An 18,256-nucleotide genomic window follows, 5' to 3' on the forward strand; every position below is an offset into this window, starting at 1 on the left:
GACTAGACAGTGCAGAGTAAGTGTGGGCATGGGCTTCCACCAGGTGATGATCTGGTTTAGCACTACTAGTGGTTGCCTGTCTTTCTTGTGAAGCAGAGAGGGACTCACAGGACCGGCCATCACTCAGGGCTTGTCCACACTTCCGCTTTTCCTGTGCCTAGAAAGCAAGGCTCTGGGCAGTTTTTTGCTTGACCCACACTTTCTAGGTGCGGGTCTGAGTGGTTTTCCCCTTGCCCCACTCCTTTCCCAGGGAAAACTTGCTCTTTACCTTTGAATCGGAACAAATGGCAATCTGCAGAATATCTGGTTTCCATTTGCTCCAGTTGAGCGCTAAAGAATGGTTTTCCCCAGGGGGAAGCAGGGGGACCAAAGGAAGTGTGCATAAGCCCTAACTGTACTCTAACTCCCCCTCTGCTTGTCAGTTTCAGTGAGGAGAGCAGGACAGAGGAATGGGGCTGGCAGGGACTGGTGTTCCTGTTTCCTGATCTTCTGTCTTCATTGCTCCTCTAAAGGGCATTTTGAAAGGAACAGAATTGCCCTTCTTGCTACCAGCTGCTGTGGGAGAGAACGGAATTGGTTCTATAGCTGAAGGGCTGTCCATGCTTCAAGAAACAGGTCTGACATCTTTCTTTCAGGAGCAGAAATACCAAGATAGAAGAAAAGAGCCAGTCCCTGCAGCCAGTCCTCATTGCCCAGAATGAGGCCGAGGGATACTCCTCAGTGGAGGCTCTGTGGGCCAAAGGCTCCCCATTCAGACTCTCTGACCACCTGTATCCTGATGAGACTTCAGAGGACCTAACTATCTCCCCCTATGCCAGCTATACCTCGCTGTCAGAGCGCTCGGTCACTGTGCTCAACGGCTGGCTGGACAAGCTGTCTCCACAGGGGTAAGTGGCAAGGGAAATGCGCCAAGTTAAAACCTGTGTGGAAACAGGCTCTTTGCTTACTTGCAATCATTTATTTGCCTCTTTCCCAATAAACTGCCTAGAGCAGTGCACACAATTTAAGCATCAGAAATCACGCAAGCTGAAGTAACTACAAACACAAAAACAATAATTACATCTCTGCCAGAAAACTGATAGTTCTCTTTTGGTAAAGAGAAATGTCCTGGACAGGAAGAAGAAATGCTGAGATTTATACACGCCCAGAAGTGAAGGGCAGGAGGTCCTTCTCTAAGCCCTGGTGTGTGAGAGTAGGCTGCATCACTCTGTGAAGGAAATGCACTCTGCACATGTGCAGAGTATTTAATCAGTAAACAGATCGACATAGTCTTTGGTGGATCGATCAGCAAGGGCAAATTTTAATGAAGTTCCAATTAGGAACATAACTTGTTTGGGGTATTTGAGGCTTTTGTTGTTGTTGTTCTTACTCTTTCTCTGATTCTGTACTCCAAATTGCCCCCAGTTGATGATGACCATGGAGAGGGGTGTCACATGTGTTTCCAAACAACATGGCTTTAGGTGTTCAGATTATCTCTGAAAGGCACATATATTGAAGTTTTGGTAATAAGCACATTTATTGAACAGATGAAAGGCGTACGATTAGTCCATTAAACAGCCTTTACTCCTCAGCCTTAGCTGAGAGGCTTTCTGCCCGAGAGCTGAAAACTTTTTGCACTAAGCCTTAAACCGGGTTCTAGCACTGAGCCCTACTGGTACCAGAGTCAGGCCTTTCTTAAGCTCTAGCAGTGCAGAGAGGTGCCCCTGAGAAAGGGCCTTGGACTGAGCCGGCTCTCCTTTTATTCCCATCAGGAACTACGTCTTCCAGCGACGCTTTGTCAGATTTGACGGGAAAAGTCTCATGTATTTCAACAATGAAAAGGTGGGACCAGAAGAAGAGAAACTCTGGCTGCTAAATGCTGCACATTTGGTGGGGGGGGGGCGTGCTCAGGGAGACCCGAGTGGGAGACCGAAGGGAGAAGACAGTGGGAGGTCCTGGCTCAGTTGAGGAAGGGTGGGCCTTTCTGTGCATGGCTGTGGGAGGGGTCATTGGGAGACAACCATCCATTTAGGGCCCCAACATCCCATGCAAGAGCCTTTGACCCATCTGTTTATTTTCAAGAGCCCGGTTGCCAAGCTGGTTTTTGTTGTTTTTTTGCCTTCCGGCTGGGGAGGGAAAACCAGATCAGCCTAAGATATAACTAGACTGGGGAAATGGCAACACTGAGCTCCCTTTGTCTCTTGCAGGAGCCGTATCCTAAAGGTTTGGTTCCCCTCTCTGTCATTGATGTGGTGCGCTCCACCAAGGACAACAAATTCCAAGTTGTCACGAAACACAGGATCTTTGTCTTCAGAGCTGAAAGTGAGGGTGAGAAATCCCATCTTGAACCCCAGCAGAGAGCACCCGCTCTCTTATTTTTATCTGTTTCAAATATTCGTACACACAGAGAGAGATCCTTGTGATCCTGTTCACTGCCGAGACTTTGCCCTTTTCGCTTGTCTTGGGAGAGAGGAGAGCGGCCTGTAGCTATAGCAAGAGCTGTCTGACAATGGAAGGACACCCTCAAGAGACTCTAGTTCCTTGGAGGGTTTTAAGCAGAGGTTGGATGCTTTACATGATTCATTCGTTCAGACCCCTGGGCTCTCACTTGTGGGGTGCCTCAGGGTTCCGTCCTCTCCCCCATGCTTTTTAATATCTACATGCAGCCTCTGGGAGAGATCATCAGGGGGTTTGGGCTGGGTGTTCATCAGTATGCAGATGACATCCAGCTCTACCTCTCCTTTAAATCAGAACCAGTGAAGGCGGTGAAGGTCCTGTGTGAGTGCCTGGAGGCGGTTGGAGGATGGATGGTGGCTAACAGATTGAGGATGAATCCTGACAAGACAGAAGTACTGTTTTTGGGGGACAGGGGGTGGGCAGGTGTGGGGGACTCCCTGGTCCTGAATAGGATAACTGGGCCCTTGAAAAACCAGGTGCGTAGCCTGGGAGTCATTTTGGACTCACAGCTGTCCATGGAGTTGCAGGTCAATTCTGTGTCCAGGGCAGCTGTCTACCAGCTCCATCTGGTACACAGGCTGAGACCCTACCTGCCCGCAGACTGTCTTGCCAGAGTGGTGCATGCTCTAGTTATCTCCCTCTTGGATTACTGCAATGCGCTCTACGTGGGGCTACCTTTGAAGGTGACCCGGAAAGTACAGCTAATCCAGAATGAGGCAGCCAGACTGGTGACTGGGAGTGGCCGCCTCAACCATATTACACCAGTCCTTAAAGACCTATATTGGCTCCCAGTACATTTCCGAGCACAATTCAAAGTGCTGGTGCTGACCTTGAAAGCCCTAAACGGCTTTGGCCCAGTATACCTGAAGGAGCATCTCCACCCCCATCATTCAGCCCAGACACTGAGGTCCAGTGCTGAGGGCCTTCTGGCGGTTTCCTCAGTGCGAGAAGTGAGGTTACAGAGAACCAGACAGAGGGCCTTCTCGGTAGTGGCACCCACTCTGTGGAACGCCCTCCCATCAAATGTCAAGGAAATGAACAACTATCTGACTTTTAGAAGACATCTGAAGGCAGCCCTGTTTAGGGAAGTTTTTAAAGTTTGAAGTTTTATTCTGTTTTTAATGTTTTGTTGAAAGCCTCCCAGAGTGACTGGGGAAACCCAGCCAGATGGGCAGGGTAGAAATTGTTGCTGTTGCTGTTGTTCGTTCTGCGTGTGTCAGTTCTCACTGAAACTTTACTCTGGCCTTTGGCAATTGCCCCTGCAGCTCAGCGGAATGAGTGGTGTAGCGCCTTGCAGCAGAGAGTGGCTGAGCAGCGGCTGCTGTGTCCCCGGCCGTGCCTCAGTGGCACCACTCATCTCCAAAAATCTGGGCACCTGGAGCTCAAAGGCTACAAATCCAAGCTGTATGTGGTGCTTGTACTGGCTGAGATGTGGTTATACAAAAGTGAACAGGTGAGCACCAGAGCCTTTCAGCAGTCAGAAGCCCAGTCTAGAGAACTTTCTGAACCTCCCCAAATACTTTTGAAACAGATTTTTTGGTGCTGTGCCTAATTTAGGAGTTTGGAGGAGCAACTTGGGGCCACTCTATGTTTTTTCTGCTCCTCAGACTTGATAAACTGGGGGAAGAGGTGACCTTTTGGCTTTGAGGGCTTTCCTTGGGTGGAATTGGAAGGAGAAGGACCCTTGCTTCTCCATTAGTAGAATAAATAGTATTGTGTCTGGTAATGGGATTTGGATGATGTCATCACTGAGGATTTAACTGAAGATTTAAAGCTGTTGGAAGACCAAGTTAGCAGTCAGCATTTCTCAACAAGAAATGGAAGGAAACATGTTTTGGCTACTTTTTATGGCTTTTGCTTTTGTCAAGGATAGAGCTGTAAATCTGTAATGGGTACATCACTGTGGCTATAAGCTGAAGTCTGATTATTATTGTACCAATTTCACCCACAGTTCTTTAAAATGGGCATTGCCATCTGCCTCATTGAGATGCATGGTGCCACTATCCGAGAAGCCAAAGGCCGCACCTTTGAGCTCATCACGCCATTCAAAATCTTCAGGTAAGACACGCTGGTGTTACAAAAATCCACGTGCTGAAGAATTGCATGCTGGGTAGAAGCAGCATTAAGCACTGGTAAGGCTGAGCTACTGCCAGGCCAACAGCCCAGCAAGACCCACTGCTGATCCTAAAAGCTGGGCCAGTCTCCCATTTCTACATAGAGGTGCCTGGCAGTAGCAGAACAAACAAGAGTGCAAGAGCACCCCGCTGTCTCTTCCATGTATACCTTCCATTGAGAAATGGAAGATTGCCCCCAGAGAGCCCTGCAGCACCACAAGGCATTGAGCAATGACTCTTCCACTCTTCTTAGCCATTGGAGCACAAGGAAGTCTTGCTCCACCGCTGCCAGGTGCTCCACGCATGAGAAAATGGCAACTTGCCCCCTAGACAACATTGCTAGGGCACCTGGGCGAGCTTTCCTTCCTTGTGACACCTGGAAGGAGCACAGCAGCCAACCTCATGGGCTTCCCAGAGGGGGAGGTTTCCTGCCTCACTTCCTCCAAGGGCATAGCCAGCCCTCTAGGAAGTAGGAACTTGTTGCAGAAGCCCTCTTGGCAGGGGCCTCAGGGCAAACACAAAGGTTTCCACTGAGAGCAAGGACACGTGGAAGGAAGGATAAAAGCAGCAGCTTTCTTGTGCTCCAAGGAGCATGAGGGCATTGCTACTTTACTCTTTCCAGGAAAAATGAGCTTGCTGCAAAGTTCCCTGCCTGGAAGGTGTAGAGTACCAGCTCCATCATGCTTCACTCCCTCCATCAGAGCCCTGGAAATTTTTGTGGCAGCTGGAGATGGAGGCATGATGGAAGGTAGGCAATCCTGTGTCCAAGAGCTCCCCCAAACTTGATGCCAGCACTCCACCTGCTCAGGTATCTAAAAAGGGCAGGGCATTGTTCTCTCAGGACATGGGGAGGGTTTGACAGAAACTGCAGAGGGACTGCAGTTTATTTAATGTCATCCTTGGCTGTGTCTGGAGCAGAAGCAGCAGCCCATTTGGGCTCTGGGTGTTGCAAGCAGAATGTTTGTGGCACTGCAGGGTGTTTTATGGGAAGACAGAACCTGCAGTGTTAGATCTGTGTTCCCTTAGTTTTGGAGCAGAGTCTGAGCGAGAGAAGAGGGAGTGGATGGAGACCCTGCAGAACTCCATTGCTGAGACACTCTATGACTATGAGGTGGCTGAGAAGATCTGGTCTAACAAAGCCAACAGGTTCTGTGCCGATTGTCGCACCTTGAGCCCTGACTGGGCTTCCGTCAACTTGTGTGTGGTGATCTGCAAGCAGTGCGCAGGCAAGTGCATCTATGTGTTGTTGTGCACCTTCCCATCTGCAAGATTGTGTGGATGAGAGAGTGGATGAGGATGTCTTCGTTATATGAGGATATGCAGGAGGACAGATGGAGGAGAAGGCCACTCCATACCTTTGGTGGCAGGCCTGGACTAGGCATTCTGGAACTGGAAGCAGTACCAAAATGTGAGTCCCACAACCTAAGCTACAACAGATTTAGTGTCTCTGACCCTGTGCCTGAGGCCAGAGCAGCTTCCAATCACCCACTCAACCGAGTTTTAAGTGCTTTATACTGAAGCTAATGAGCAGCTCTGCATGAGGCTGGAGCTCAAGAGCTTCTCTCACGGCCTCGCATGCAGATGCAGCTACTTTGGGCCTGGATGTGAGACTGGCCCTCTGTGCCACCTGCAGCTGCATCGTATGTGTGTCATATGAAGTTTATGCTTTTATAGCCTCCCTGCTTCCGCAGGTCAACACCGGAGCCTGGGCTCGAGCATTTCAAAGGTGCAGAGTCTGAAGCTGGACACAAGCATCTGGAGCAATGAGATGGTTCAGGTACTAAGCCTTTCCTTGAGGGCCCAGAAACTGGAAAAATAATAATAATGGTAGGGACTAGGTAAGGTAAAGGGACCCCTGACCATTAGGTCCAGTCTTGGACGACTCTGGGGTTGCAGCACTCATCTCTCTTTACTGGCCGAGGGAGCCGGCGTACAGCTTCCGAGTCACATGGCCAGCATGACTAAGCCACTTCTGGCGAACCAGCAGTGCACGGAAGTACCATTTACCTTCCTGCCAGAGTGGTACCTATTTATCTACTTGCACTTTGATGTGCTTTTGAACTACTAGGTTGGCAGGAGGAGGGACCAAGCAATGGGAGCTCACCCCGTCGTGGGGATTCAAACCACCAACCTTGTGATTGGCAAGCCCTAGGCTCTGGTTTAACCCACAGTGCCACCCGCTAGTAGGGATCTACAGATCTAGTAGGGACTAGATCTGTAGAAATGCAGAGCACAGTTGTGGAAAGGAACGATGGACAGATCTAGTATTAACTTGAGATTCTTGACTAGCTTAAGGTGCTCTTCTTCCTTGACCCCCTCTGGGGATCTGGAGTGTGCTCTTTCTCCAAGCTGAATGTCACCCCAACCCTCTTTCTTAAAGCTATTCATCATGCTGGGGAACGAGCAAGTGAACAGGTTTTGGGCAGCGCACCTCCCACCTTCTGAGGGCTTGCACCCCAAGGCCAGTGCTGAGCAGAGGCGAGAATTCATCACTCGCAAGTACCGCTATGGGCGCTACCGCATGCCACACCCACAGTACAGCAGTCAGGAAAATATTTTGCAGGTAAGGCCATGATGTAAGTTGTTATGTATTTGGAAACCCATCCTGAGGATATGAAGGGGCTGCAATTCCCACATGTGAATTTCAGTGCACTGCCCACACAGGCAGGAGGTGGGAAGCCATTACTGTTATCCAGAGGGCTGTTGAGCTGCCTTCCCCAGAGATTCAGACTGCAGCATCTGAAGCTGCTGTAGGAAGTCGGCTACCTTGATTAGCTCCACTGACCGCTTTTATTTTCTCAGGCTCTGTGTGTGGCTGTGTCTGGGCCTGGACTTCTGAAGAAAATGTTGCAGTTCTTTGCAACCACCAAGGAAACTGAGGCAGGAGGTTGCGGGTTCGTTTCTAAAGCCAAGCCCTGGGGCAACAACGGGCAGGACCAGCAAGGCAATTGCCCAGGTAACCTCAGACATGTCTCTCTGTGTGTGTGTTTATGCAAGAGGATAAGCATTTTATCCATTTAATCGCATCACATCTTTCCCAGCGGACACTCCTAAATTTTGTTGCTATGTACTTGTTTCTTGGTATCAGCTCATAAAAAGTCCGGTAAGTGTGTTTAATTTTACATCACAACCTTCTACAAAAACATCAGTTTCCTTTACCAAAACTACTCCTTGGAATTTGAAGCAAACTATAGGAGTATGAAAGGGGATGCGGGTGGCGCTGTGGGTTAAAGCCTCAGCGCCTAGGACTTGCCGATCGAAAGGTTGGAGGTTCGAATCCCCGCGGCGGGGTGCGCTCCCGTTGCTCGGTCCCAGCGCCTGCCAACCTAGCAGTTTGAAAGCACGGGTGCAAGTAGATAAATAGGGACCGCTTACTAGCGGGAAGGTAAACGGCTCGCCAGATGCAGCTTGTCACGCTGGCCACGTGACCCGGAAGTGTCTGCGGACAGCGCTGGCTCCCGGCCTCTAGAGTGAGATGAGCGCACAACCCTAGAGTCTGGCAAGACTGGCCCGTACGGGCAGGGGTACCTTTACCTTTATAGGAGTATGAAAGCTGGTTTTGAGCAAAGACAAGCTATTATTTTTAAATGAAATTATTTGTACAGAAGGTTTCATGTTTGTCAGCTATTGAACTTCCACTCAGTTCTACATAAGTTCTTTGCACTTCCTGCTTGCTTGCCTCATTTGTAGAATACTCTGTAGATGTGTGTTCAGCGACAATGTATGGGCATTCCTCAAACAGGATACACAAATGAATTTTGTGCATTTGATAGGCAATGTCAGTGTGGAGGAATTGAGCACAGAAGGAGTCTACAATGAGATTACACAACCTGTGGTACACCAAGGCTACTTGTACAAGGCCCCAGTTGTGACAAAAATGGCTGCCACCAAGAAGAGCAGAGAGGGTAAGTGTGAGGAAAGGGTGGGCCCTACAACCTGTGGGTCAAATGGAGTAAGGCCCTTGGCCAACGCTCTCTCTCTCTCTCATGTAGACTTTCAGAGAGTCTGGTGCTCACTGGAGAAGTTTTTCCTCTTCTATGAGACAGACAGGAGCTCCGAGCCCGTGGGGAAGATAGAAATGGCTGATGTGCTTTCACTGGGTGTGAACAGAACAGATGGGCTGGTTAGTCCTATCTCCTCAGAAAGGTATGTGAGAATATGACATATTCAGCTCTTGTCCCCTTCCATCTAAAAGTTATCCCTAAAATGAATCATGACAGAAGTCAGGTCACATCTGTGTGGTGTGTTGCTAGTGGTGATGCCACACAGTTGCTCTCCCTGGCAGCCACCGGATGTTTCGTGCTACTTCTTGTCATTCATGTGCTACCAGAGCCGTCTTTCCCACTGGTCTTAGGCGCTGGCCTCTCAGGGGTGCCCTAGCGAGTGGGGGAGCTGCGTGGCTTTGTCGGCAGCCTCCCCTTTCCCTGCACGCCCGCCAGCTGCGCCCTGCCAACTATATGGCTGGCGGGCGTGCAGCTTCCTTCCCAAGCCTCTTTAGAAGGAGAGCGATCCCTGCAGAGGCTTAGGATGGAAGCTGTGCAGCTTCCCCCCCCAAGTCTCTGCATCTGCTAAAGATGGCGCTGCTCCCGGTTGTTGTTGTTGTTCTCCTACTGCTTCCTGGCAAAAGGCGGCGCGCAGCCTTCTGGGGCTGCCTTCTAGGGCACCCCGACACCAGAGAGCATGTCCGCCAGCACGTTTTCCTGTTTGATCACCGCTGCCACGCAGGGGATCGGGGTGGTGGGGGAGGCAGAGGACATTTTCCACCGCCCTCTCCCTTGTTTTCGAGTTGTGGGGGGCGGCGGCACTGGAGGGATCTTTGCACCATGGCGCTGGACATGCTTAAGATGGCCCTGTGTGCTACTGTTGGTTTTCACAGTGCTTTGCCCTCTTCATAGTGGCTGCTCTTGCAGCAACTACAATGAAATAAGTTACTATCATTCATGTCTCAGATGTATATGGCCAAATAATTACTCCATATGTCAGAGGAAACCATGTACAACATTTGTACAGCACTGGAACCATTTAAACCTACCCTTCACGTAGACTCCTGTAGAAGTTAGCAAGCATCTAATGTAACCACCTTACTGGAAAAAATATACAGGAGAGGGTTACCAAAAAAACCACACCACTCCCTTAAATAGACTTAACTATTCATTGCAGAGAATGCGGAAGGGGGCATTTTAAACATGGCAACAGTTGGTATCTCTTTTTTCAATATGAAAGAAATATTGGTGTCTAACCCAATGTTTTCAAGTGAGATCATGGGAAAGAAATGTCAAAAAGCAGTACACCTGCCTGATATCTTCTTTTACCGGGGCTAGGAATTTGCAGGGAAAGCGGGAGCAGAGTGGCTTATTTAAGAAAAGTTACATCGCATAAAGACCCATCTGGTAAGGTCACATAAAGTATCAGAAAGTGAGGACAAGTCAAGGAAAGTCAGATTCAGAGGACTGTAGCTTGGCAGGGCTTTGGCAGGACAGCCCCCCATGAGCTCTGCTGGCCGTCCCTGTCACTCACCTCTTCTGGGATGATGTTGCTTCAGCAGATATCTGAAGCCTTACAAAGGTTGGCAGTGCCTCTTCTGCTGTCCCCCCCCCCCCAATAAAAACAACCTGGTTGTGCTCTTTGGAGGGCCTTGGTCCAGTTCTGTCACCACTTGCTTCTGTGAGGTGAATGAGAAGGAGCCACTGCTGGGAACTGACCCTTGGAGTCTGAGGAAGGCAGAATCACACCAGTTTCCTCCTCATGTGAGCAGCCTGTGACACATTCTCATGTGAGGCATGTCCAGGGTGCAGCTGAGCACTGATCTCCTGCAAGATGGAGGAGATCCAGAACTGTATTTCTCAAAATTTTTGTTTTATTCTTTTTTAAAAGTGCCTAAATGGGATTGAGGCCACGATGCTCTGGGACAGGAGTTCAAACTTCTGTCTGCACCGTTTTCCCAATCTAAATTGTCCTCAAAACTGCTATTTTCCTTGCTGGGGAGAATCATAGAATTGTAAAGTTGGAAGGGAACTTGAGGGTCATCTACTCCAACCCCCCTGCAAGGCAGGAATCTCAGCTAAAGCACCCATGACAGATGGCCATCCAATGTCTGCTCAAAAACCTCCAGTGAAGGAGAGTCCAGTACATCCCCACTAGCAGTTCTGTGAGGCTGGGGAAGAATTTGTGTTGGGAAAACGACCAGAGGCGAAAGCACTAAGATGTCTCTATTTTAGCACAGAATCATAGAACTGTAGAGCTGGAAGGGATCACGAGGGTCATCTAGTCCAACCCCCTACAATGCAGGAATCTTTTGCCCAACATGGGGCTCGAACCCATGACCCACGGTTCTGAGATATTAAGAGCTTCGTGCTCTAAGCTATCCCATGCTTTATGGCCTCGTGTCTTGCCTGTTCTGGCTCTGAGGAAAAGTGGAGGAATTGCTTCCCCAGCCAGCCATTCTCCATGACCCTGTCATTTGCTTCAAACAGGTTCCACTTCACACTGGAACTGTATCTGAGCAGCGAGCGAGTGCAGCAGCTGGGGACTGATGGGCCAGACAGTTTGCAGTCGTGGGCCAGTGCCCTTGGCAAGGTAATGGTGTGGAGCAGTAGCATCCCATGAAAAGTGTCAAAACACTGGATTATTCATGCACCTCCAAAGCACAGCCACCACCTTCTCCTAAGACAGCCAGTCAAACTATCCTTCATTAGGGCAATCTAAGCCAGAACGTGATCTCTCTTTTGTCTACCTTTGTCCCCTTTATTGTTGTTGCTGTTGTTGTCATTCTTTATTTCAATATTAGTCACTTGGCACTTAGGAGTCCCGAAGTGTCTCACACAGTTTTAAAAGCATAAAGCTTGTCATTGGAGAAAGGAACAATTGCTATGTGGTAGATTCCTCTGCTCTGATTTCATGCCAGACTCATCTGCACACAGCCCTGTGCCCCGTCCGTCTTCCAGTGAGGCTGTATCCTTCTGACCTGACTATATACCATTCCTGTCCTCAAAGAGGAGGTTGATGGGCCAATATCCAGCTTGCATGCTCTGGCCAACCTTTACAGGGCCTGTGCATTATCCTTTTGGCTTGCCTCTCCAGGTCTGCTTTCTTATTCCTTTGCAGTGGTTCACCCCTCTCAGCTGCCACTGCCTGCTGGGCTACGAGTTCCAGAAGGTGGGCAGACTCTGCTACAAGTCCATGTTGAATCCCAATCAGTGGCTGCAAGGTTTCTTCATCCTCCAGAAATCTCATCTCTTCATCTGCCCTGGAGAAGAGGGGGCAGCTGAGGACAGCATCAACCTGCGGCAGCTTCAGGAGCTCAGTGAGTAGACCCTGCCCTAGGAAACGAGAGAGCAGTCCCCAACTTTCAGAGCAGCCCAGATGCCAACACTAGCCTTTGAATGTTATAAACTTATTGCTTTTATTATTAGTAGTTTTCCTGGCATGGAATGGAAGGCTCATTCAGGCTTAGCTGAAGGCATAGGGCTGCACCCTTCTGCATGGAGCTCTTCTCTGATTTCCCTATCCACTGCTTTTTCCCTCCCTTGTAGGTGTTGTTCCCCTTGCTGATGGTCCAGAGAAGAAAGAGATGCTGATCCTGGTGGAGATGGGGCGGTGAGATGTGTGAGGAGGAAGGGCCCTCAGATAATTCAACAGAGCAAAACCCAGCTTTCCTTGGGAAGATGTAGTTAGCAGCAGCAGGGACTGGCTGACGGAAACAAGAAAAGAGCATGTTAGGAGTTGAGCCTGCCCTGAAAGCCAGAGTCAGTCTGCAGCCTTCTCTTCCCCTTCAGCAACTTCCTGGTGGAGAAAGCCAACTGGCTGCATTCTAGATGCAGAGTGTGCCCTTCTCCCTTCAACCCACCCTCAGGGGTTGTTATCCTGTCCCTGTCTGCAGGTAGACCTTCCAGTGCTACAGAGTGATTAGAAGAGCTGACAGCAGCAAGACAATCCAGTTACCAATCTGCCTTGGTTTTGCCCACCTTGCTTGGCTCCTATTTCAGAGCCAATGAGGAGGAAGATAGCTTGCAAAACCTCCACAGGCAAGGAAGTGCCTAAAAACTACTGATTCTGGAGCAAATGTCACCAGTAACTGGTGTCGTCAGTAAGTGATGACATGACACTTCTTGGGGAAGAAGCAGGCCCTGAGCTATGAGTCCTCACTTTCATCTTCCTCCTGCTCTTCCTACAAATCCACCACTCCTACAAAATGGAGACAGCTGCCAGTCGCTGCTGATCCAGCAGCAGTTCCAGTCCAGTTCAAGCTAGACCTAAGCAGTGAGTGGTTCAAACACCTTCATAAGGTCAGGTAGAAGGCCTGTGATCCCTTGTATTGCCTGAGGGCTTTCCCACACTTACTTTTCCTCCACACTGTCCAGGCATGGCCTGCACTTTTAAGTTCCATGTCCAAGTGCCCCCCGTTTTTGCACCAAAGTTTCCCTGTGAAAACCCGCTCTTTAAAGCTGAATTGGAGCAAACAGCAATCTGCAGAAAACTCAAATTGACATCCACTCCAATTCAGCTTTAAAGAGCGGGTTTTTGCAAGGAAAGCTCAGGCTCCCCCCCCCCCCAAAAAAACCCCATGCTCAGACATGGAGCATTAAACTGCATGTCCTGTGCCTGGAAAGAGCAGGGTGAAAGGTAAGTGTGTCCCCAGTGTTCCTGACAACTGATACAGAGCTCACTGCCTTGGCTGTCCCCACTTCAGCATCCATGCCTGGGAACAGCTTTGCCCTTTTCCCTGTTATTCTGCCAGTTTCCCTGCATCCAGCAAGCAGAGAGGAGCAAGATATAGGATATGTCTGGTTTTAAAACAACTATACTCTGCGCCAAAAAGAAGAGTTAGTGGCAAGCAGGGGAGTGGGGAGGAAACAGTGTTAAATTATTGTGCTGAAGAGGATAGTATTAAAGGAGTGTTAGTAATAAGGGGGTGGGAGTAATATCCAGAAAATAGAGGGTTGTGATGGAGCCAATGAATTGGGCTTGAGTGTGGCAGGGGGACGGGTATGTAGTTCTGAGAACAGTGGACTTGAAGGAAGAAAACCCCAAGTTAGAAAGAGTGGCGTCGTGCTGGACATGGAGAGAACTATTGCACTCATGTCCTGCCTGTGGACTTCCTTAGAGGCATCTGGTTGGCTGCTGCGAGAACAGGGTGCTGGACTGAAATGGGCCTTTGGTCTGGTCCAGGAGGGCTCTTCTTGCACTCCTAGGTCTGGCCCAAACTCTAGAGACAGGTGCCAGCCTCCTCGCCTACCAGTCGCACTCATTCTGTGTTCTGTTTTAGGACGTTCTGTCTCCAAGGAGCATCGCGGCTGGACTTCTCCGCATGGTGCGCAGCTATTCAGGCTTCAGCAGGGGGGCAAGGGAATGCTCTGCGTGACCAGCAGCTCAGCAGGAGTGGCATCCCCATCATCGTGAACAGCTGCATTGCCTTCATCACCCAGTATGGTGAGTCCCTCAGGGGCTCTTCCCATCGGCCAAAAGTCAATATTCTACTGTGAGCCGACACATCAGTGGCCACCCACCACCAAAAACAACATGGGGAATTTTACCTGAAAATGGTTGAAGGAGGTTTGAAGGAGTGAAAGGGTCATACAGTCTCCATTATCTTCTCTTTGCTGGTCTTCTACTCAATATTGCAGCATCTGTGGCTGCTTTGTGTAAAAGAAAACTGAGCATTGTGTATAACATGAGTCCCACTCTCGCGCAATGCATATAAATCAGTTGCAACTTTTCCTTCCCATTTCCTGCCTGGGATCTCCTTGCTGATTTTTCATATAACAACTGCAAAGACACAGCCCTTAGGTGCCATTTTTTTCACTGGACTACCTTTCCCTCATTTCTCCTTCTCCTCCATCAGGGCTACAACATGAAGGCATTTATCGGAAGAATGGAGCTAAGTCTCGAATCAAGACTTTGATGGAGGAGTTCCGAAGGGATGCTCGAAACGTCAAACTGCGCATCAGTGACAATTTCATTGAGGATGTGACAGACGTGCTGAAGAGGTTTTTCCGGGAGCTGGAGGATCCTGTTTTCACCACATACCTGCACCCTCAGTGGAAGGAGGCAGCAGGTACCATCCTTCCTGTGCTGCTCCTTTATATGCCAGCCAGCAGCGGAAGCCTCCTTTCACTCCTTAGGTCCCAACTGCAGTGGGACGACTTTTGGAGTTACATACAAAAAGCTTTGCTCACTGCAGGGATACATTCGAGGCACAAAAGAAGTTGTCTTCCAGTGCCATATCCCGTGAATTCTATGATGTTAAGAAAAACAAAACTGAGAGTCTGCCTACATGTGACCCTAACAAACTGATGTGCTTTTAAAAATTAAATGCCAACTTTTTCAGGGCATGGGGGTGTCAAAATTGTAACAGGCGGGGAGAAGGGGAGCTTTAAGTCTTTGCCCTTGGCTGCAGTCTCCATGAAATTCACCTCTTTCACACACAGAGAGCAAGAAAGCTTAGGGGAAAAGCTTCATTTGGTTCTAAAGGGAACTTTCCCCCTAATGCTACTTGCCATGCTGGGCAGGTGGCTTTCACAGAGATTGTGGCTACAGCTGGAAACCTTTCCTCCCTGCATGCTGTGATCTGGATAACAATCCCCACACAACAGAATTGCTAATCCCATTGTTAATATCACCTGCAGTTGGGCTTGTCACCCAAGAAAGCCAGTGCCAATCAGAATAGTTGATACTGAACTAGATTGGCCAAATAGACAACCTGATTTGGAAAACAGAGTAAACTTTTTTTAAAAAAAATCACAGCCAAGCATTCCTTGTACCAAGTTGCTCTGGAAGACAAGCTCTGTTGCATACTAAATATCTCCCCAATTACCAGAAAAGGCTCCCTTCTTTTTTGGTGTTCTTCTTGCTTGTATACAGCCCAGTATGTATTGATATAATTAAAGCAGAAGAGTGTATCATAAACCATCTGAAGCAGCACATGTTGACCTGGGAGGTTCAAATCTCCACTCAGCCATGAAGTTTTCTGCCTCTGTGGCTCTGCCTCTTAGAGTTGTTTGGAGGATTAAACGGGGAGGGATAGAACCACATATGCTTTTTGGAGGGAAGGTGGGATATCAATGTAATAAGTAAAGTAATAAAACAGAACATAATATAATATTTACAGTGTATGTTTACCAAAGTTTAATTCTATGCTGCTTCCTTTCAGCAATCTCCCAGAAGTCCCAAAGATTGGAGCGATACAAGGAGCTGATAAGCCGCTTGCCCCGCCTCAATGGCCGGACCCTGGCTGCTCTGATTGGCCACCTGTACCGGTCAGTCTACACTCGCCCTCAGTGGCCTCCGCAAAAATATCACTCTTTGCTTCCCAGAGCTCCTGTGGAAGGTGTTCTGTTTAGAACAGAAAACACCTTTCAGACCCTGGATTTAAAATCAGGGAAATGGTGCCAGGAAGGATTAAGTCCCCCTCCTGTAGTTCCACAGTCCCAGGCTAAATTCCTTCCCCCTTCACCACTCTGGTTGCTTTTAAGTCCTAAGAAAAGATGGATGGCACAACGCACAATGGTGATGTGCATGAGGAGAGATCTGAGGCTGCTAGGATTTCCCTGGCTGGAAGAGTGGTGGACATGGAAACTCCTTCTAGTTGAGTTCCCTCTTCCAAGGTTAGCAAACCAATCCAGTGCGCAGTTCTTCTGCAGGCTGCTCTTCTTTGACAGCCCAGCTTCTGCTTACCAACTTCAGTGAATGCTGTGCTGTGGCACTGGTCTGTTGATATCAGGACACGGAGAACCACCTAAAAGTTGCTTAACGAAATCCATGCAGTTCTTCCCACTCTCCTTTCCAACATACTCATTCAGTCCATAATGGGGTGGGGGGAATGTGCATGGACTGAAAAATACCCCCCCCCAAAAAAAATATGTTTGTGTCCTATCAAGTGGTTAACCTTTTGAGTAACATCCCCTGCTTCCCCCACCCGTTTGACTCACATGTTGGAAGTGGAGAAATTGAGAAAGTTATGCTCCATTCCATACTGTTCTCCAGACTTCAAGTAAAGAAGATACTGCATGCAGCCTTCTGATCCACCTGTGGAGGAAGGGCATCAGAGATATAGGAGATAGAAGGGAAGCAGCAGAGGGGGCCACGTCTGCACATGGGGGAGATTGGTGGATATATGCAAACATGGCTACCAGAATGCCCCTTGCTTGGAAGTGTGCCAGCCATGGAAGCGCCTCCGCTCACTCCTGCAGGTACTCACGGCCTTCTCTCATTTGATATCGCAGGGTTCAGAAATGTGCTGACCTCAACCAGATGACCACCAAAAACCTAGCTCTGCTCTTTGCACCCAGCCTTTTCCAAACGGATGGAACGGGGGAACATGAAGTCAAGGTGATGGAGGAACTGATTGACAACTATGTTCCTATCTTCAATGTGAGTTGCCTGCCTCTTCACCCAACTGCTCTCCCTGTTACTTCACAGTAGGCCTCTGCCTTTTTGCATCCATGCTAACTGCATTACTTCTCCTGCCCTGTAGATAGAGGAAGACCAGGTGTTGCAGATGGACCTGGAGAACAGTTTGATTACTACCTGGAGGGATGTCCAGGTATTGCAGTTTCGCTTGCCCATCCTTTTGGCATGTTGCCCAGCAGATATGTAGGCAACCACAGCAGCCCAAGAGACATTATGCGAGGGCTTGGATCCATGAGGATTCATGAAGGCTCCCGATTCTGTGTGGTTAGCATCCCCTGCAGACAAATCTTCACTGTAGCCTAGTAAAAATAATACTTAATGTTTGTGGGTGGTCTGAAATGCTGAACATTAAGATCTTGTCACAGAAAAGTCCCACATGCTCACACAACAACCCACACACATTGGCTGTACCACTAGAAGGGTCTCCTCCACAGACTCTGCAAATCTTGGGAAAGGCACTCCTTCAGGTATTTAGGCCCCAAGTCATTTAGGGAATTCTAGTCCAAAGTTTACACCTTGAATTGGGCAAGGTAGCAAACCAGCAGCCAGTGCAATTTCTGCAGGACTGGTGTTGCGTGGTTAGCTCTGGGTGTACCTCTCAGAACCCTCACATCTGCATTCTGCACTATCTTCAAGGGTATCCCTTTACAAGTAGCCTAAACAGAATTATCCCCTCACCTTACTCTCAACAGCTCTCACAGGCTGGTGATATCATCCTTGAGGTTTACCTAGAGCAGAAGAACCCTGACTGCTGTGTCACACTTAAGGTGAGCAACAGTCCTCTCAACAGCCACTGTCCCTTGGTGTCATTGGGTAATATGGGGCTCAGGTCACTGGCTTTTTTCACAGAGGTGGAGAGATCAGCCCATGAAAGGCTGCTTGTGTGAGGAAATCCACTGGAGTGGCCAGAACCACGGAGCTGCCCCTGGGCAGGATGGAGGGGCTCTCAGCTCTAACAGAGGCATAGAAATGCCCTTGTACTTCATGGCCAATTTCCAACTCTATGCTGAAATGCATTAACTGATTGCAAGATTTGTGTATAATGTTCTAATGTCAGACTCTGCACCTTTACTTGACCACATGCTGACATTCCTGCCTCTGGGTTGGCTGACTGAACTGTGCTTGCTCATCACCTCACAGGTGTCTCCCATAATGAGAGCAGAAGAGCTGTCCAATCAGGTGCTGGAGATGCGAAATGTGGCACCCAGCCTGGACATCTGGCTTACCTTTGAAGTCTTAGAGAATGGAGAACTAGGTAAGCAGATGATACCTTTCTATTAGGTCTGTGTGCCAGGAGA

General features: G+C 49.0%; 1 protein-coding gene across 6 annotated transcripts in view; it reads left to right on the plus strand.

Annotated features, from left to right (window-relative positions):
• The window catches only part of ARAP3 (ArfGAP with RhoGAP domain, ankyrin repeat and PH domain 3), a 39,267-nt gene that overhangs the window by 11,477 nt on the left and 9,534 nt on the right, over positions 1 to 18,256 (plus strand). For all 6 annotated transcript variants that reach the window (XM_028738162.2, XM_028738161.2, XM_028738164.2 and 3 more), the window contains 21 exons: positions 636 to 887; positions 1,752 to 1,821; positions 2,187 to 2,307; positions 3,702 to 3,889; positions 4,388 to 4,494; positions 5,577 to 5,776; positions 6,242 to 6,327; positions 6,931 to 7,113; positions 7,353 to 7,506; positions 8,324 to 8,455; positions 8,543 to 8,696; positions 11,024 to 11,126; positions 11,655 to 11,853; positions 12,083 to 12,146; positions 13,816 to 13,979; positions 14,392 to 14,604; positions 15,700 to 15,805; positions 16,772 to 16,919; positions 17,023 to 17,091; positions 17,651 to 17,725; positions 18,099 to 18,213. In XM_028738162.2, the coding sequence (XP_028593995.2) occupies positions 636 to 887; positions 1,752 to 1,821; positions 2,187 to 2,307; positions 3,702 to 3,889; positions 4,388 to 4,494; positions 5,577 to 5,776; positions 6,242 to 6,327; positions 6,931 to 7,113; positions 7,353 to 7,506; positions 8,324 to 8,455; positions 8,543 to 8,696; positions 11,024 to 11,126; positions 11,655 to 11,853; positions 12,083 to 12,146; positions 13,816 to 13,979; positions 14,392 to 14,604; positions 15,700 to 15,805; positions 16,772 to 16,919; positions 17,023 to 17,091; positions 17,651 to 17,725; positions 18,099 to 18,213 (2,903 nt within the window). The remainder of the gene's footprint in view (positions 1 to 635; positions 888 to 1,751; positions 1,822 to 2,186; positions 2,308 to 3,701; positions 3,890 to 4,387; positions 4,495 to 5,576; positions 5,777 to 6,241; positions 6,328 to 6,930; positions 7,114 to 7,352; positions 7,507 to 8,323; positions 8,456 to 8,542; positions 8,697 to 11,023; positions 11,127 to 11,654; positions 11,854 to 12,082; positions 12,147 to 13,815; positions 13,980 to 14,391; positions 14,605 to 15,699; positions 15,806 to 16,771; positions 16,920 to 17,022; positions 17,092 to 17,650; positions 17,726 to 18,098; positions 18,214 to 18,256) is intronic.

Source organism: Podarcis muralis, chromosome 8, assembly GCF_964188315.1.
Source record: "Podarcis muralis chromosome 8, rPodMur119.hap1.1, whole genome shotgun sequence".
NCBI lineage: Eukaryota > Metazoa > Chordata > Lepidosauria > Squamata > Lacertidae > Podarcis > Podarcis muralis.